General features: G+C 40.2%; 1 protein-coding gene across 1 annotated transcript in view; it reads left to right on the plus strand.

Moving 5' to 3' along the window:
- Positions 1-3,905: 3,905 nt before the first annotated feature.
- Positions 3,906-20,953, plus strand: part of LOC101855174 (transmembrane protein 132E) — a 40,744-nt gene continuing 23,696 nt past the window's right edge. The window contains exons 1-6 of the mRNA XM_005093860.3: positions 3,906-4,131; positions 14,667-14,845; positions 17,166-17,821; positions 18,223-18,372; positions 18,907-19,105; positions 19,873-20,016. Of these exons, the coding sequence (XP_005093917.1) occupies positions 4,083-4,131; positions 14,667-14,845; positions 17,166-17,821; positions 18,223-18,372; positions 18,907-19,105; positions 19,873-20,016 (1,377 nt within the window). The 5' untranslated portion in view covers positions 3,906-4,082. The remainder of the gene's footprint in view (positions 4,132-14,666; positions 14,846-17,165; positions 17,822-18,222; positions 18,373-18,906; positions 19,106-19,872; positions 20,017-20,953) is intronic.

Below are 20,953 nucleotides of genomic sequence, written 5' to 3' on the forward strand. Positions count from 1 at the left end.
AACGAGGTCACGATAACCAAATAAAAGCAATTAGCAGCCTCAAAACCGAAGAATTTTTCTCCTTTCTCTCCATCTCATGCGAAGTACAAGGCACATCCTTCATTCCCAATGCATTGTATCGCTATCTAGTGTGCCTCCTAATACACATGTACTAATACTAATATAATGTCCCCAAAGCCAAGAAGATGAGCGAGGGATAGCAGCGATACTGAAAAGGCCTAGGGTGGGTGGGAACGCGATGCGGACTGAGAAACTGGATGAACTCTGGATGGGTAGGTCTAGATCAAGGCCATTTTTTTTTCCAAATTTCTTTTCTTACCCTGATCAGAAAGTCCAAGCTCCTATCTTTACTTTATTTAGACTTAGGCCTAGATGTGAGAGGGTATGTTTCCACACGAGAAGTGTAACGGGGGTAAAAAATTTAATGCAGTAAAGACAGTCAGAACACAGCCCAAGCACGCGCACACTGATGCTGTTTGAGATTTTCGTCGTCAGGGGGAACAAATGTTTTAATTAATGGTATTGGTACATCATGTAATATAATAACGTGCCTCCTATATTGTCTTTAGACTTAGTCACGTTCAAGGATAGGTCGGATCCAACGAGGACAACAAGCCGGACGATCCCGGCAACCTCGTTGAAAGCGACACCCACTGTACGTGTACTAAAATTATACAATGTGAACCTTGAAAACTTTTTCGAAAACACTACACACACACACATATATATATATATATATATATATATGTATATATATAATCGTTAAAACGTGCAGCGCAATCTTAAGATCGGTAAATTGCGAGGAACACATACACAGATATCATACGTATGCACATAACAATATGCAGTTCTACATTTAATTTTTTTTAAATAACAGAGTGGATCATTCAAGCACAATATTGCATACACTCTTAATTCTTACTAGATCTAATTAGGAAGAAATTGAGACCCATGTCAATAACAAAAGCGCCTTATACTACTAATAAAACAAATTACAATGGAATTCAGGACCGAAAAAAAGGGTTGACTTTGAGCAAGGTTGACTTTATCCATTGTACTACTCGCCATTGAAAATTGAAGATGACAGCTGAAAATTACAAACTGTCTGGTAACAAGATGTATAGCTCATTCAGTGAGTATAATTCTGAAGTTGTCACCAAAACAAGAATGAGTGAACAATTTTAATGTTATTAGAGGTGTGTACACCACTAGCTCAAGACGTCTCTTCTTAAATGAATTAATCTTGGGATTTAGCCCCAAATTGTTGACTTTACGCAAGGTTAACACTCAAGCAGTTGACTGTACATGTATCAGGAACACAATTACTTAATTAAACAAAGAAGGTAAGAAATGGGACCACAGTGAGGTGTTGACTGTAAGCAAGAGTTGGACTTTATCAGGATTCCACTGCATCTGTTATTACTGATCATTATGCTTAAAACAAAAAGTGAAATTAGTTATCACCAACAAAGGCAGTTTTCATCATTATGTCAAAAATATTTTTTTAAAAACAGAGGCATCTAATGAGCTGTCTTCCAAAGGGTCCTGTTCCAAACTTCCTGCTCTGTCTCCTTCCTCCTCTTCTTCCTCCACCTCCATTTCTTCCAGTGTAAATCCCTGTGCCTAGATCTATATGCTGTAATACTCGGAAAATATTTTCCACATTCCTTATTGTGGCCTCTGCACACCCAGCCTTTTTTGACCTAGGGCACCCTTTTTGGGGGGGTTTATTTGTGTCCCCTCACAAAAGTGTAATAGTAATATATTACACTAGTTCTAGACCCCCCCCCCCCTTTCTTACACTTTTCTTACAGGAGCCAAAGACACCCCCCCCCCTCCCTTCCAGGTGTAAGATTATATTTTTAGAGAAGAAAATTTTCCGTCGCTATCGCCGGATTCGAACCTGGGACCTATTGAATGAGAGAAGAACACCTTAACCTCTTGACCACGAGAGCCCCCCCCCCCCCCCCCTTTAAAGGAAAGTTTGGTGACCCCTGGCTTAGAAATGGATTACACATACCAAACATAATATTATTTTCGTTCGTGTGTGCTATTCCAAACTGGGAGGATCAGTTAGTTGCAAAGAAACATGTCATGTTAGTACTGTGCGGTGTACATGTATTATTCGATCCTCATCCCCCTCATACTGTTATAATAGGCGCCTACCATGGCGCCTACTCAAATAAATTTGCATACTTCGGTCCCCGGCACACAGGGCCGCGTTACCCGTAAGGCTGTTTAGGCTGTAGCCTAGTGCCCCGCACCTCAGGGGGCCCCGCGCTTGCAAACACGACGTTTAAAAAATGTTTTTCAACCAAATATAATTGTCCTCTTGTTAAATTGTTGTTGTTATTTGTTGTTTGTATCGCTGTACTTTTTACAGTTGTTGTTGTTGTTGATGTTGATGAGAAGGATGTTGATGCTACCGCTGTTGCTGTAATTGTGGCTGCTGCTGATGTGTTTTCCGAAGTTGTCTTTTAACTACGCCTAGGCGCTAGGCCGAAAACTATAACATTCTGTGCTTGTCGTCGTCTTAATCCACATTATTGGTGGATACCGGTAGGCCTACATCTAATCACGTTGTACAGTATAGCTTTCCATCAGTACGGGGTCACAATGTGGTAGTAGTAGCATCAACGTCATCGAGGGGCCCCGGCCCCGCGGCTCATGGACAGCCTAGGGCCCCGCACTAAGTTAACGCGGCCCTGCCGGCACAAACCAAAGTAACGTTTTATGTGTGTGTGTGTGTGTGTGTGTGTGTGTGTGTGTGTGTGTGTGTGTGTGTGTGTGTGTGTGTATATGTGTGTGTGTGTGTGTGTTGTAATTTTTTTTTTCGTTTTATCTTTTTTTTCTGGGACATTTTTTGTCGGAACTCATTATAATAATAGGGCGTCATACTCATACGGACTACTTATTCATGTACACGCACACATCCACACGCAGATACGCACGTAACCCCCCCCCCCCCCCACACACACACATGGGAGGAGGAGGGGATCAAGGTGGCGGAGAATATAGCATTTATAAGCGCATGATAATCTTATAACATGTTACCTTAGGTCCATAACATACGTGTGTATATTATTATATGTCCAAAATGTCAAAATAGTTAAAATGGAAAAGGAAAATAAAATAACATGAAATCCTAAGTATGCATGTCGTTGGATTAATAGAACGTGAACTATAGGGGGATTTTTCATGATGTTTTTAATCAATATTTTAAAAAAATATTAATTTGAAGGCTTGGGGGTCTCTGTTTTTCACCACTCCCAGCTGGTGAATCTGACAGACTAAAAATATGGGAACCACTTAAAAAAAATAATAATTAAAATCTGTTTTCTAATAAGTTGTTGAAAAGTTATAGATCTCAGAGTCAGCAGAGTCAAAGAAGAACGCGCACAATAAGAAACTACATGAGCCGCCGTGCCGTTTTGACTAAAATTAAAATAATAATTGGCTGTACCATACTAGCTAGGATCACCATTGATTGATTTATAGATCTGTTGCGTGAGGGCGCAAAGGGTACCTGAGCTGTACCCTTGGCTACCCTATCCTGGTTCCGAGCTCTTCCGAATAACTTCACACTCAAATTTAATGTAGAAGTAGTCCCCTCATTTGTCGGTTCGATCAAAGAGGTCGATCTCAGGTACCAAAGTCTTGCGGTGGCTGCCGAGCAGAGTTGAATGAACAAGATCAAAGTGGCGCAGTAATACAAACGTTATCATCATAATAAAAACTTTTTTCTTCATAAAATGAATTACTAGGGTAAAATGAACGTTAATCTGCTACAAATAATCATTTATCATCTGAAGAAAACATATGCAAACCTTATTTCTTAAAATTTTAAAAACAGCAGTATACGTTTGCGAACTATTATACTTTAGCGTTGACTTTCTTATTGCAATGCTGTGCGCAGGCCACACAAGATGGCGGCCGATTATGATGAATAGAGATGTTCATTTGTTTCTCATGATACGGATACCACTCATGTTTTCAGTTGACTTTTTACGCAATGAACGTTCATTCAGATAGGCGTTGCATTGATTGCATTTGATCTGGGCTACCGAAAACTGTCCTGAACAATGGCTGGTTGGCCTGAATGTTCGATGTTTGTTTATATTTTTGTTTTTGGTGAGTATATCAGTATCATTGATGATGACAGATGAGTCTATAGAATCTCTAGAGATGATGATGAGTAGCCAGTAGGCTACGGTGTAAGTGTTTGATAGGAATTCTGAGGAATGGGAGCAATGAAAATAACATGCGTGCTCCTTAATTGGACTGAATGAGTCCTTGTAATGCCTGAGTCAGTATTTGTCAATGGAAGGCATTTGTTGGCAATAGACAGAGTTGGCTTTTATGGCTTATGTAAAAAAAGGAAGTGAGAGTGAGAATAGATTACGATTGACCTCTCACCCCGGGTGAGACTTGCCACCGTAGGCTATTCTCACCCGGCACCCGGTGTGAAACAAGACCTGTTTTTCCTAATTTCGGAATACTTTCTATCGATGTGGATGATCAAATGGATAAAGGCAAAGAAAAGATTACGTGACATAGCACGAAAGTAAAAGTAAGCTAATTAAAATTTTATCGAATACAAAGATGCTATGGCTATTTCACTTTTCGAATCGAGCCGAACTACGGGGGGTCGCCATTTTGTTTTGCCCGGAAGTTCTCGCAAGATCTACTCCTCCCCTCTTCTCTCTCTCTATCTCTTTCTGAATACTGTCTATATCGGTGTGGACGATCAAATTGACCAAAACAAAGTAAAAAAAATGATGTGAAAACACAAAAGTAAATTAATTAGGTCGTCTACAAAGATGCTACGGCTATTTAACTTTTCGAATAGAGCCGAACTACGCGGGTCGCCATTTTGTTTTGCCCGGAAGTTCTCGCGCTAGGCCTACTCCTCTCTCTCTCTCTTTCTCTCTCTCTCTCTCTCTCTCTCTCCCCACTGCCCACAGAAAAAATTGTACGCTTTTAGTAGGCTAACAGTAGTAATGGAACGTTTGTTCAGGGCACAGAATTCTACAATTTTTCTGTTATCACAGTGTAGAATTCTGTGGTTTAGGGTGAACGCAAAATTGGTTGGCCTAGATCTAGGCTATTTAATAACGGTGAATGCACACCGGGTGAGAATAGCCGAAAGACTCGCCTACACTATTCTCTCCCGGGGTGAGAATAGAGCTGGCCTTACGTTATAGCACAAAAGTAAGCTAATTTTATCGACTACAAAGGGTATTTTTTTTACTTTCCCTCCCGTCTCACACCACTCAGCTACCAGTTGTCTATTTTCTACTAAATATTGATGCGCTGAACACGAATATCAACTTCATTTCCGTCGCAAATTTATAGTTTTTGAAATATTTGATTGTTTTTAACCGAGATAGACATGCTTTGGACCAATCGGGGGGTTCCAGAGCAATTGCCAAAACCTGAGACTCTTTTGAGACTCAGTGGTGCAAAAACATTTTTCTTACCAATTTGACTCCCTTTTCTGTCAGTCACAGATTGACATTTAGTGCTCATATTCCGAGAGTATCAGAGCAAGGAGATGTAGGGTTTTGGGGTGGATGGGTCTATTGGTTTGGCAACCACTGTATTTCTTGTATTAACTCACTTCAGACGGGTCACACAACAGTTGCGTGACCCCCGCCATGACGCTCGCGTCGGGTCTCACAAGCCCTGCGTGACCAACTTTGGAATTTTTTTTTCGCTCTACAAATCACGCACGGATCGCGAGACCCGCCTCGTACCCTTGTTTGGCCAAGCCTGAGCTACTTAGACTTCGTTTCGTATCTCTGGGGCCGGTAGTTTTTAAGTTATTGAAGGTGAAGGACAGTGACCCCAACTGGGGTTGAACAGACCGGAACTCGCGCTTTGTTTTTTTCTATACAGCTCATAGTAATCCGACAGTCGCGTCGTAGTAACGGTCGAAGAAGTCGCATGAACAAGAATCACATAATTTCGCTGTTTTCTATACTTCTGTGCGTTTTATTAGTTCTAGTGTCTCAGAATATGATGTGTCTAATAGTTAGGATCCTGGATATGTACCCGAACACGGCCCGAGTCGTAGTTCTAGGGCTAGATCTAGCACTAGTACCGGTGTTGTTTTTCGCGCAACGAAATCACAACGTCGTGCCGTACATCTGTCTCATGTAATTCAGTGTATGGGTCTGAATCAATGCACAGACCAGCTTTTATATATTTTCACCAAACACTTGCACATGTATACAAATCAAACCAGAACACTTTGAACTTTTATTTTTGTTGTTGCAGTGAATTTCATTCTACTTGCCACGTCTCTGGAAATTTTTCGAAAATCAAATTCATGCCAATTTTTAAAAAATCATACAAATTAAAGTATTAGACTTAGACAACTTTAGTTTTTTGTATTAGATTAAGCTTGAATGTTACTTTACTGTGTCAAAAAATGATTACAATAGGGTAATTCTGAGAGTTGTGGTGATTTATTGAAATACCCCCCAAAACGCCAGTCTTCAACGCTTGTGGCTGGTGAAAGGGCCCAGTCGCAAGTGAGTTAACAGTGATGACAAAAACAGATAAGCAGCAATGCAAATTATGGACTTTAAATTCCATTTGTTTAGTAAACAAAGACTTTGTATAGCAATGCCCACCGAGCGCATTTTGTTCTGCCGATTTTTGGCCCCCGCAGCGGGGGTGTTTCATGGGACGCACTAACACAAAGGTTGTTGTCTTCAACTCGCTCTCACGCCGCTTCTCGTGAATGGATATGAATGAAACTTGGCAGCCAATCAGAAAAGAGGTCAATCTCGTAGTATGCAGTTTGACAACATTGTACCCATCCTAGAAGCAGTCGAAAACGTTTGCGAAAGTGGTTGATGTGGTGCGCTTTGAAGGTTTTTCAGAGCTGTGATTTGTCAAACTGACTGATTTTTTCTTTATTCCCTTAAAATGTCATGCTTCTGTGTTTAGCGGTTTTGGCGTAATCTTTAAAAATGTGGGAGTAACTAAGGAAAAAAGCGACATTGCCATTTGCGCGTGCTGGGTGAACGGCCGGCGGCGTGGAAATTTCCACTGAGTGACGTCATCAGCCATCGGTCGCCTCGGGCGCTACAAACGAGGCCCCGCTTATGTGAAATGGAAAGGGGGGGAAGGATACTTGAAAACTAAACGGGGGCCTTGATAACTTGCGTTTTTGTTGCATTTTAGTCACAATACAATAGATGTAGTCATTTTTATTTGCTTGATTGCATGACAGAAGAATAGAAACAGAAAAGCAAACATCTTGAGAAGTGGTATGGCATTGTGTTTGCGTTATGAAAGCCTATTCCCCCCCTCTTGGGAAAGCACACACTTGGACTCGTCCTGTGTGCTCTGTTTGGGAAAAGTGAGGCGTTAAGATTGTTATTAAAGAGTATGGTACTTATTAAATTTTAGTCCAGTCTGGGAAGATAGTCCCGTTTATACATTGTTATCGTTCATGCGTGCGTGCGTGAGTGCGCGCGCGTGAGAGAGAGAGAGAGAAAGAAAGAGAGAGAGAGAGAGAAGGGGGGGGGGGGGTGTAAATATGTTACATTTATTGTATGAGTTGTAGCCTACACATGCGAAATATTCCCATGACTTGTAAACTATATTATCTGAACGCATCTTAATCTACCACACAATAGGACACTGTCCAACAATGGATATACACAGAGACGATCTTATTTTCTATAACAAAGTATGCATGCTTTTACTAGTACAAAACTGGATTTATTAGTTAAGTAGCTCTCTACTTACATTTTTGTGACAAATTGATCCAGAATATTGCTTTGCAAGGAAGAACCTTTTATGTTGCCAAGTTTCATTCAAATATCATGACTTTGGGAGAACATATGACTGATAATCTTTGTAAATCTGTAAAGAACGCCACTTTTTTACCTGTTAATGTCTTTACAACTCAAAAAGTATGACAGATATTAAAAATCTGACTGCATGACTAAATTCTGCATTAAAAAATGTACTAGACTGCCAAGTTTCATTTACATATTCCAAGAAAATAGGCGAGCTATGACAAATATTGTCTCAAAACGTACCGAAAAAGGCCAACATTTTTACCTATAAACGTCTTCATAACTCAAAAAATAGGATAGCTATGAAAAATCTGAAAGCAGGACTAGATTCTGCACTAGAAAATGTACTGGGTTGCCAAGTTTCTTTTAAATACTCAGAGAAATGAGCGAGTTATGACGAATATTGTCTCAAAACTCACCAAAGAACGTCCCATATTTTGGGGTTTTTTCATTATATAAAAGTGTACCAGAAATTAATTGATTAAAAAATCCGTAACTTTTTTGTTTATTGATGGATTTTAAAAATTCAAAAAGTCCTATGCTCAGTGAAGATAAAGCTACAAAATGCACCTATGTGCAAACATTTTCTGGCAAAAAAAGGATTTTCGTGGTCATTGCTACTTTGTACACTATGAACTATGAACTCCATTCATAATGGTAATATAAATGACAAGCTTTGTAACAATGATGCAGTGCTCAGAACATGTCATCATTGTTATGTACAAGAAAGGACACACATTGGACATTATCATTGACAGCACATCACAATAGTGAAAGGCTGTACAAGTACAGTTATCAAAGCCTCAGTACCAGAAAAACATATGTGTAAAACAATTTTTAAACTTATATGAGGCAAAAGCACAAAATCAATGGAGTTGACTTGTAAATGTATAACAGTGATGACTGACTTGTAAATGTATAACAGTGTTGACAAACATGACTTGTACATAACAATGATGACACAATGTACAGGAAAAGACAAAGTCATGCCTCCAGAGAGAAATGCGCACTCTAAGAATAAAAAAAACCCAGGAGAGGTTTCTTTTGCTTTGAAACAGATATCAGGTCATATCAAAGACAGTGGACGATCACAATTATGTTGCTAATTATGACAAACAGTACTCGTACATAACAGTGATGACAAAACATACTGGGAAAAGGTAAAAATCATGCCTACAAAGAACTAATTTGCACTATGAGATACACAGATCAAGAAAGGCGTATTTTGCTGCTAAATGAATCTTGCATGTATGAAATATATGTTGAAAATTTATTGATATTAGCAATGATGACAAATATTACTTGTACATAACAATGATGACACAATGTATTGGAAAAAGGCATATCATACCAACAAAGAACAAATGTGTATATTTTTGAGTTAGACAGATAAACAAGGACATGTTTGTTTTTATTTGTTTGAGTAAAAAGAGCACACATGATTTAAAACATGTTTGCTCTTAGTCTTAGGACAATGTAATTTCCAGTACGCCAGTCAGTCTTGTACGGCTGCATGACGACACCCCAAACGTCATCACTAAGCACAAAAGCTAAATCTATCCACAGAAATGACCCATCTCTCGAAGTTTGTTCACACATCACACTCTTGTTCCAGGAATCCAATGCAAACACCACAATATTCAATAGGGTAGCCTAAAAACACTCAAAACAGTCCAGTACGTCACATTCAACGTCAGATTCTTGTGCGTCACCGGACCTTGACAGCAATGACTACTTTAGTTTTTCTCTTTCCCCCGTTGCCTCCGCTGTTCTGGGGAAGCGGGTAAGGGGAAGTCACTCAAGAAAATAATTATATCTGGGCACTGTTGTTGACCCGTTCAAAACAAAAGTAGGCTAAAATTCGGACTTCTGGTACGTCGCAAAGTGACGCCAATCACGGCGAATGTTAAACAGCTGACCGAAATTGTAGATCTAGGAACCCGTTGTTCCTTTCGCGCATCGCGGCTTTTGAAGTATTGAATAAACGACGAAAATCAAAAAGATTTAACCAGCTACGGTGATTCTACTGAAAAATAATGGTGTTTTCTGAAACACCTAGTCCATGACGACACAACTGATTCACAAGTGATCCGAATTGTTTGTTTATTTGCAAACAAATAAACCGATTTCTTGAGCAAGTGAACCTTTCTCGATGACAAATAACATAGGATCAAAGCACACGTTAAAAAAAAAACCCACCCCAAAATACTAAATTTTGGACATTCTTGGAAATTTGCATTGGTGTGCTCAAAACAGTCCAGGAATCACTAAAAAATGAACGTTTTTGGCACAAAATTTACAAACTCAAGATTGTTAAGCTGACATGGGGTATGAAACTGCTAATGCAGGTTCTACATCCTATATTTGACATGTGTATAAGTTTTGGAGGAATAAATACTAATGCATCACATTTTATGCACACTAATGTGAGATGTGTGTGTTTTTCCCCACGTTTTGGCAATGGCTCATATAGCTGACTCAGACACCAGTGTAGTAGAGTCAGACACTATCATTGTGTCAAAGTGTTGATAACAAGCATTAAAAATCATGTTATTAAGCTTGCAAAGAAACAAATTTGATAATAATTGAAAATGACCGAATGTCAAGAAACTGCCCGAATCCATGAGAAAAAAAATGTGATCGAACACGTAAATAAATCTGACATCTTTTTCGCACCCACTCAGGGCCTCAATGCCAACAAGCTGAAACAGTACATTCCTGGGGTCATCCAATCACAGGGCTTCCTGTAGCAAGTTTCAGTTTACCTCTCAGGCAAGGCAGATCTAGGAGATATATAAAGCTCTCCACCCCCACCCCCACCCCCACCCCCCCACACAATTGGTTGAAAGCACGGAAATTACCACACAGTCAGGTTTAGTACAATTATATAGTTCAATCAAAATCATCAAATATATTTTAAAAACTATTAATTTACTTCAAACGTAATGTCATTATCGGTGTAAAACGGGGATAAAAATGATCAAGAAAAAGACATGCATGAGAATGAGACGGTAGTGAAAGTAGAGGAATACCGAATAATAATGTTGTCTCATAATCATATTATATCTGTCATTGTGCGTTTCTTTATAATGTAATTCATTTTTTTTCCTTCAAACGCCAAATGCCGTGAATATCTATGGGCTACAATATATTAGGTAAAAAATTTTACTCTGCGCGTCTCAGACCTGCACGCAGATGCACTGATTTGGGTTTTTTTTAAGAGCGGAATGCAGATATAATCAGTTGGCCCTTTCCTTTAACTGTCCAAAATTTGTGGTTTTCCATCTCTTCCGTTGTCGTCACCTTTGCGTTGTGACCACAGCAATTAAAATTCAGTCTGTTTCGCAAATTTTGGAGTAGAAACAACTGCTGCAATGGTCAGGGAAGAGTTCACTGTTCGATGTGATTCCACCTGGAGCGAACTTGTAGGCCTTACCCACCCAGCTTGTGGTGTAAGTTTAAGTGGAGAGTTCAGCATGTAAGTACAATGTTTGGGGAAAACAACAGCTTCAGTCAGTTCACACCCTCTGTGTGGTCCTGTCTGGAGCAAATATTACAGTTTCACAGAGTTTTACTTTTACAATGCAAGTGATCACATTCACGAGAGTGGCCGATCTGATCTTTTATATGACGGGTAGTGCAAAGGTCTCAACTTTCCACTCTTGGTTGATCGGCTGTGCCTGCCTGAGTTTTTGGTCTGTAAATTATGATCTGAAATGCAGGATCTTAGCTGAATGTAGACCTTCAGAGTGAATCAAAGCGGGATATTAGGGATGACTGTTAGTAAATTGTAAAAATTCTGTTTTCTTAAAACAACGGTATTGTAAATGAACCGGGATCGTATGGTAAGTGGTGGGATTTTAGGTGGAGACTACTGTATTATTTCCCAGTAGACCCTGAGAAACATTCTCGGCTTCTCTGGAAACATACAATGCAAGATGCGGATTGCACGCACTCAAAACACTAACAAACGAAACTGATATTGTGGTCCTTATTGCATCAATAGAGAGTGGGTGGTTGGAGGGCGCCACTGGTAGATCCTACTTCTTTTCTTTCCTTTTGTTTCTTTTTTTTGTGTGTGTGTGTGTGTGTTTTTTTACGACGCTCGCAACTGCTTCAGGTCATTATGAGCTGTCAGGACACACCAAACATTTTTCTGTTAGTGGGAAATTTTGAATTTTGCCTGGGTGACGGCTGAAACCTACTCTTATCAATTTTGGACCTCCAAGGGATCTTTAATGTGCACAACTTGCACTTGGGACGAGAACTCAGAGATTTTTCACCCTTGTCCGAGAAGGCTTGTGTAGATCTTATCTACCATAAGATCAGGGGTGCGGCTGAAAGGCAGCATGGCAGTAAGAAGGAGCCAAGGAGAAGCAGTAGAAAGGCTGCAGAAAGAGTCAGGAGCCAGGGGGGGGGGCAAAGGAGGTGTGGGGATGGGGGCAGAAAGTGGAGATGAAAGCAGACGACAGAACATTGTTAGAAAGCTGGAAAGGATGGGAAAGGAGAACATTTGAGAGAAGAAAATTTTCCGTCGCTTCCTGGATTCGAAGTTAATTCGAACCCTGGATCTTTTGAATGAAAGGCGAACACCTTAACCTCTAGGCCACGAGAGCCCCCCTTTGTTTGTTTGTTCTATCTTGCTGTCTTACTTTTTCAAAAAGTTCCAAGTTTTCCCCAGCACTAAATGACCATTATCGTGTCGATGTGCTTCTTTTTACTCAAACAAACAAGCAAGCACTGGACCAATAGAATAATTAACAGCTTTGCCTGCACCTTACTCATGTTAGTGTTGGCGTTTAGTCTTCCTCATGAGCAGAGCTGTTAATTTTAAAGTACTTTTAAAAAGGTACTTTAATACAAATTTAAGTACAGTCTAAAAAAATTTACTTTAACTCTTTCAGGACGCAGTTTTTTGGGGGCCTAGACGTATTTAACTTGTGGCTCGATTTGGCTACACTGGTAGTGTACAAAATAACTTCATATAAACATAACCATCACTCAAAACGTAACATATTATATGTCAAATTGAAGGAAACTGAATGAGGAATACATCCCAACCTGAAACAAGGATTAATTTTGAACAAAAGTATGCATTACAAGGGTTAGAAATGGCGATGGTGATGAGAAAAATACATTTTGACGGAAAAAATTACTTTCACCAAACATGTGAAAGCAAATCAACATAGCTATCTTATCATATATTACAGGCCAAGAGCATAATCCATAAATTTCTGAATGCGCAGTTTTTTTATTTGAAAGCAATATTCCAATTTTTGTTAGAGTCATGATATTTATACAGAGTCCGGTTTCATCGTTTTGTTGATGCAAGAAGTAATTCACGCGTTTTTCCCCAAACCCATGCTTTGACTAAGTGAAACTAGATGTTTACATTTCCTAAGCCCTTTCCAAGTTTTCAATACAATAAAAAGTAATTATAAATGACGGATCGTGTTAAAACAAAACGATACTGAGGCACCCTATTATTACAGCCGATATATTGGCGATACGTCCGCAAGGGGTGTGAATTCGCGCTGAATGGGTGATACGTCCAGAAAGAGTTAAGTACATTTTAAGTACTTTCCTGTGAAATGTACTTGAGTACAAGTACTTTAAAAAAAATATTTTATGAGTGCATTTTGAGTCCTTTTCTTCTAATATTGTGCTAAAACCCTTTAGTGCTAATGCAAAACATCGTATTGAATAACAGATCCAGTATTTATTTGACAAATTGGCCATTTATTACAAAAAATGTAAACAGTCTACAAAGCATTTGAATATATCCACTAAACGTATGGAAATGGTCCATGAAATTGAAAAAAAACCCCAACGAACAAACAGACGCAGCAAGTGAGTAAGTGATATTATGAATAGAATTTGCTTGAGCAAGACAATGTGATCAAATTATGTAAGTCCGTCCAGGAGGTCAGAAAGTTCTACCGGAAAAGTATCCAAATTGGAAAATGTAGAAACAAAGTTACTCTTAAGAAAACATTAAATTGATGAAAATGGCCAGCAAAGAAATGGAAAAGTACATTGAATTCTTCATTTTTTGTTCCGTAAATTATTATCTGAAATGCAGGATCTTTACCGATGGTTGACCTTCAGAGTGAATCATCAGAGCAGGATCTTAGGGGTGACTTTTGTATAGTAAAAATTATGTTTTCTTAAAACAGCAGGATCTCAAGCGAACCGGGCGGTGTGATCTTAGACGGAGACTACAGTACCAGCAGTAGAGAATCTTTGGTGTTAGAAGCCAACGGCAACGTATTCCTAAAGACCAAAGTGGCATCCGATTCGCCTCAGCACCACAAAAACAAGGGCTGTTACTCTAAATAAGCTGAAATCGGCCCAAAATAAAAAAATCGAAAATGGATGCGAAACAAAACTCTTTCCGTTTGCCGGCACTTACCCTTTCATTAAGCCTCAAAAGTACTCAAATTGTTCTCAAAAATACTCACAAGTACATTTATAAAAAAGTATTGGAGTAAAGTACTGATTCTCAACAATGTACCAGAGTACAGTAAAAGTACCGAAAATTGTAACGTAAGTACAAGTACCGGAGTATTTGTACTCCGTTACTACCAGCTCTGCCCATGAGTTCCTTGCTGAGGGATTCTTATGTTTTCAACATATATGAGATAGGATTTTTGGCAGTTATATTCTCAAATTAAAAAAAAAAAGCAATCACCAGGTACTGATGGAAATGTAATATAATGTGCTTTTGATATTTATCTGTGGAGGCTACATCTACTGATAAGGTTGTTTTAGGGCAGGAGAATTTTAATGAAATTGATTAAAATCCCCCGTCCTCAGAGAGTAACTCTTCATGCATTGGTCTTTCCACAGTGTGCGTCCAGGGTATAGATATCGATTTTGACGACAGTCAAGATGGATTTTTCTTGAAGTCCCCATACCACAAGTTCAAACCTGCTGAACCGAGTGTCGTGAAAGAATCACTCATCCTCACTCATCCTGCTGAGGTTTACAAGTTGAGGGCCAGCTATGGCCCATTTGAAATGTATCAGGTAGGAAAAAGAATGTGTGTGTGTTAAATGTTTCATCTTCAGGAGTACTCACATGAAGTGTGTAATCCTTTAACCATATGGTATCTCTCTACCCTCAGCGTGCGCATCACGACCTGTGTTGGTGATGACACACACTTCCCTTCTGTGCGCATCGCGACCACCGGTTTTGTCGTGATATGAGTGTAGAAACTATACCGCTGACATGAGAATAGCCATTTTCTAAACTGCTGGTGACTACAGTCCACCTTTGCAACTTTTAGGCAGTCAATGATTGGTTTGGAGTTTTTTATCGGCAATTTTCTGGGATATTGTTTTCAAAATGAAGGATTCGTCAGCTGATTTAGACATAGATTTGCCCAACATTTTTTTGGACTCGGACGACAGTGATGAGGAGTTTGAAGGATTCTATTTGGTCCTCAAAAAAAAAAATTACGTGTGAATGATGGGGATATATCGTAGATCTAGCGAGGTTAAGCCCAGAAGCGTCGATATTCCTGCTAATCTCCAAGCAGGCTGGACTAAAAATTATGAGGATTTTGATACCAACAACAACATCATAAAAAACCACATCTGACCAGACATAAGGGTAGTTCATTATTTAAGACACATTTTTCCTTCTTACTGTAATTAGAAATTATGATAAATAAGAAAGATATGAGCTTATTTTAATAACCATGTTGAAAATTAGCATTTAACTAAAATAAACCCAGCACTGAAGGGAAGTAATAGTAAAAATAGCTTAGGGTTAAGAGGGTTAATGACTGGAACTTAGGACTGCATGTGTTGCTCCTTCTGATGATATTGAATTTGTCTTTGTTGTTACATATGAGAGAATTGGTATTATTCATCAATCCTTTTGTTTTTTGTTCAGTATGCTCTCATGCAGTGCCTTCTATGAATAATTAATTAGCCTTAAATTTAAAACATTAAAAAAACAAAAACAATTCTGAAATTAATATAGTCCATGTCTTTTTTAATGTTGATATATAGTGGTCAATACTATTTTACTACAGTGGAACTCGGATTTAACGAGCTCGGATTCAACGAGATGATATAGATTCCCCGTTTATTTTTCTTCTTTAAAATCAATAAAAGTAAGACGGATTCAACGAGCACTTAAATCAGCGAGCTCGGATTCAACGAGGTCGCTTCCAGGGTGAACAGCCCCAGCAGACGTGGCTTCGCTAAATTTTCTCCTAGAACGAACTTTATCTATTCCTGGAAACCATCCATTGCACCTGCATCGTGAACCATTATTCACTTAACCGATCGCATGCGACCAATCAGCGCCTTTTCAATCAGCGCCTTTTTTCATACCAACATGTGTTGTTGGCACGCGCACGTGTCTACTCTGGCGTGTGTCGGGGTCGGATGGGCGGCCTGCACACGTGTGGCTGTGTGTGCGTGTCGGGCAGAGAGGGGGGGAGGGACGAGCGGACCAGGCGTTGAACGTCGCAGATACAAAGGCGTCAGTCTTTTTTCCCCTCGGCAACTGATCATTATTACAATAATAAGCTAGTCTTGACGTAGATATGCGTAATGAATTATGAATTGTGCGCTGGTCTATGGAATCGATAGTTGCCATAGGCTAGGCTCTACACAGCAACACAACTTTTTGGTAAAGAATCGAGATGACACAGGCGTGTGTATTTGAACGAATCAGTTGGTTTTTTTTACACAGCTCATAATACGCAGGCATTTCAGGCACTACTTGTGAGTTCTCTTTATACATTACTTGCTCAGTGCCTGTAATTATCTACACAAAACCTCGTGTTTCCTATAACGAACACTCGGATTCAACGAGATTTTAGGGCAAGCCTGCCGACCTTGTTGAATCCGAGTTCCACTGTAGTGACTGACATCCAGAGACTCGCTCTTTAGTTACTACTTTGACCCTCTCCCTTGTGGGTGCTCTGGTATGGTTTGCTCCTTTCTTGTGAAACATCTTTCATCATTAAATCTCTCCTCCTCCTCTTCTTTGTACGTTACCCTCTAGTAATAGCCATAATCTCCACCACTTACAACATGACCTATTTGTGTAGCAAGTGCTGTATAAAACTAAGGACTAAAGAGTAAAAGTAAAACTATAAAAATCCTCTATTACTCTTCTACATGGTAGCGAGGATGCTTAGCAGTTTCATTTTGCTATACGGTTTTTGTTTCTTCACTGAGGTCAGGGGGCCAGGAGGATGCAGAATTTAGCAGCGATAGAATATAACGGTGATCTTTAGTGGATTTATGTGGAATGTCGACAGCGGGGATGATGATGGAAGACTGCTGACTTTTTTCTTTTTTTAAAAATAAATTATTTTTTTTGTAGGTTGTTCCAAACGGGATCCTGAGTAATCTTTTAAAGTATGAAGAAACGTTTGACAAGTCGAGCAACCACATGCAGCGGCACATACTCCACAACATGGATGTGAGCGCCCACCTGGTGTCCCATGTCATCTCCCGGTCCAACCCGGTGGTCCAGGTGCTGGTGCACGCGCAGCCTCTGACCCGCCGGAAGAAGCAGGACCTAATCTACAGCTACTACGGCTACAGCCAGCAGTGGTGCGCGCAGATCTTCGCCTCGAAGGGCGACGAGCAGTTCTCGGCGGTGTGCGTGCTCAGCGGGGATGCCCACGCCTGCGTGGCCGGGATCAGCCTCCCAGACCACTGGTGGGATGCCACCAACAGCTCGCTCCTGGGTCTGGACACGCTGGTCTATTACGACATTTCACGCGTGGAGCAAAACCAGGAGTGCGCCAGCGTCTCCAACACCATCGTGCCCGCGCGGGCCGAGGGGCCGACTGCCGGTGCGGAGAAGAAGCTGATCTCAGCGGTGCAGCTGGCGCAAGAGCAGCTTTCTTACGAGGACCACAAGGATAAGGATCTCGTGTTCCGCATCCCGCAGAGCGAGCTCAAGTCGAACTCGAGGTTTGAGGTGCCCGTGCTGTTGGAAAAGAACTCGGCTCTTAAGGAGTTTGTTATTCAGTAAGTGTTAGCATCTTTTTTTGTAAATACAGTGGAATCCCCTTTACTGACCAAAGTTAAATACATAAACAGCGGTAAGCCAACAACCCTTTTTTTTTTTTTTTAAGCAACCAACTGCAACCACTTTGAACTGAAAATATGGCTAAACAGAAGAAAATTGGGTGGTCCTGTAGTTTACAGTTGAAAGCGGACTTGACTGTACTTAAGTTCCATCCTTCAGTAAATCTTTTAAATAGGTCCAGCAGTAGGAGGTTACCATTTTGGTTTTTATTTTACTTTGATGTGACAATTACTAGTTGGATTTTCTTTTTGAGAGAAGCTTATTGTGTTGTACTGGTATTTATTGTATTGTAGTGGTTGAAAAGCAGATGTTAATGATACTATTTTGCTGTGGTTTGCAGGGTGAAAGTTCGTGGGGGCATTGAGATAGAAGGGGCATCGACTGACGTAGCAAGTCCCTGGAGTGTGATTTTTGAGGCGGGAGACACAGACGGCACCGCCTCGGTGACAGCCTTCATCAAGGAGGATGTCAAGTACACCAAGAGTTTCAAGTAAGTTGATGAACATATTTGTGTACAGAAAGTTTGTTTTGCAGTTGCGAGCCCTATAAAACTCTTACCTAACTAAAAGTTTGCATCATGTGTGAAAAAGATATTTATAAGTGTGTAATTTTTCCTGACTAATATTATAAATGCTTGTTATTTTCTTCCTAATTGTTGACATAGTTTTATAGTCTGTTTGGTTTTTTTAATGGAGGCTTTAGTAGTATAAGAGGTACAGTATTTGTCTCACAAGCAACAGTTCCCTGGATTGAAAACCTGTCTACAATGAAAACTTTTCTGCTGCAAAAATTTCTTTTTTGTCCTCCTTCCTTGTTCAATCGTCCTGTTCTGTCATCTGCTTTCCTTTCTACTTTCTCTGTGTGTGTGTGTGTGTGTATTTGTGTGTGTGTGTGTATCTGTGTGTACGTGGCTGCATGAGCGTGTGTATATGTATGTGGCGAAACGCCAAATCAGTGTGCCAAGATCTGAACTATAAAATTTTATCTTTTCTTTACAAAACCGTGTGTATTTTTTCTGTGGCAGGCAAGAGGAGATAATGCGGTGGCAGTTCAGAGTGGCGTCGGGCCCTGACCTCCCCACCACGGCGAGGATCACCTGGATCGTGGACTATGAGAGGAACGGGCTGTTGCGCAACTCTTACTTCTCCCCGGAAGGCTCAAAAGTGGCCGCCAAGTTCAACATCATAAGCAGTCAGCCGGAGAATATTGTGGCAGTCCTGAAGGTAATCCTTGTCTGACTATTTTGTTCTCATGTTGCTATAGACTCATTCAGTGCTAAGCGCTCCAGCAGTGAACTCCCCTCATAAACTGGGCAGTTTTGTTATAGCAACATGAAATTAGGTCTACCCAGGAATATCAATCAAAACTAGCTGGCTCAATGGCTGTTCAAGCGGGAAAAAAGTCTCCTTGACCTTTCCCATAATGCATCACGATTAATTCAAATAACTTGGTATGGATTAGATAGAGTAATTTTTTCTATAAATATAGCGAGGTAGAATGCGAGAATACTCATATATTTTTATGTGAAAGCTCAAATCATAATGATATGGATGGTGAGTGGGGTGGACTGGCGGCACAGTGATTTTTGCATACATGGGCTTTTCAAGGAATTGAAAGGGATCTTTTATAAAAACGAATACTAGAAAAGTTATTTTTGTGAATGGCAGCCTTGCCTCTTACCCTTTCATAGGGGTCCAGTTCCTTTAATTATTAGAGCTTAAACATTTTTGAAAATCAAATCAAATGTTGAGATAAAGGAAATAGATAACCCAATTGCTGTCTGTTTTCAGAATGCAAACTATATTTAGCAATAGTTCTTGTTGCTTTTAATGTTTGAGGAGTTTACAGAATGAATGAAAATATAAAAATTACAGGTAGTTGGAATAATGATAATTAAGTAATAGTGAAGATTATAATGATAGTGGTAATGATAATAATGAATTGCATTTGTATAAAGAATTGTTCACAAAATAAAACTCTGTCGGCACAGGAGCGGAGTATTCTCAACACCGCCATTCTGACTGGAAAGCCAGTGACCCATGACCTGATGATATTCAGTGTCTCGAGTGACAGTTCTTTTCGGGATGTAACTAAAGACTCCAGTTGCAGATCCACTGATCCAGAGGCTCTGAAGGTTGGTCACTTTTTGTTGTTGTTGTATTGATAGCCTGTACGTCCTTTCATGTTTTATTATGGAGGTGGAATATCAGATATGACGGGATGCTTTGAACAAATTGTTCCCCTGTGCTTCAACTGTAGAATAAAACCTAGCTGTGCTCTGATCTCTTACTAAAACAAAAGAATAAACTGAACAAACCACCAAAAAAATTCATGAAGTTCAATCCTCCGTCTTGTACTGGGTACCGCACTTGCAGTTGGTTTTGTCATACCAGGTTGCAGGCCCATGGATTTTGCAATTGCAGCTGGCATTTCTTTCCCATTGTCGTGTTGAAATGTGTTCACTGGGCGAAGAGAGTTAAAATGAAGTGATTCTGTGGCTCGTGAAGATGGAAAATTCAACTAAAACCCTTCTTTTTTCTTTATCCGTTTGAGCTTATCGCCACTGGTAAAGGAAGTGGGAATACATACTGTAATGAAATGCAAAGCGAGTTTTTATTATTTTTTGTACCTAATTGGTTTCTTTTCCTGGAACTGCACACATTTATATCTGGATGTTAATCACTAAGGTGTAGGAGAGGCACACTCTTTACCTTATGTCTTGTCTTGTGTGTAGTTTTCGACATGAACGGCCGACGAGTTGGGCGGCTGGTTAGCTCCCCGGTCAGTCCTGAGGTCATTGTTTACATGTAGGCCCGTGGCCGCTACACAGTCCTACACCAGCACCGACAAGACGGTTCCTTAGTTGAAACGCCGAGGCGGCCTCAAAAGTCTTCTGAACCGTGAGACCTTGGCTCTGGACGGCTGAGGCTCTGATGCCTTTGATGGAGGCAGACCACGCCTGGAGGGATTGGCAACCTGAACAGGTTCAGAATCGTCGACATGAGCTGGTTTCTGTTGATCAATGGAGACATGCTCCTGATGTTCGCCAATATCCAACAAAAAAGCCTTGT

The sequence above is a fragment of the Aplysia californica genome, unplaced genomic scaffold (assembly GCF_000002075.1).
Source record: "Aplysia californica isolate F4 #8 unplaced genomic scaffold, AplCal3.0 scaffold00071, whole genome shotgun sequence".
Lineage (NCBI taxonomy): Eukaryota > Metazoa > Mollusca > Gastropoda > Aplysiida > Aplysiidae > Aplysia > Aplysia californica.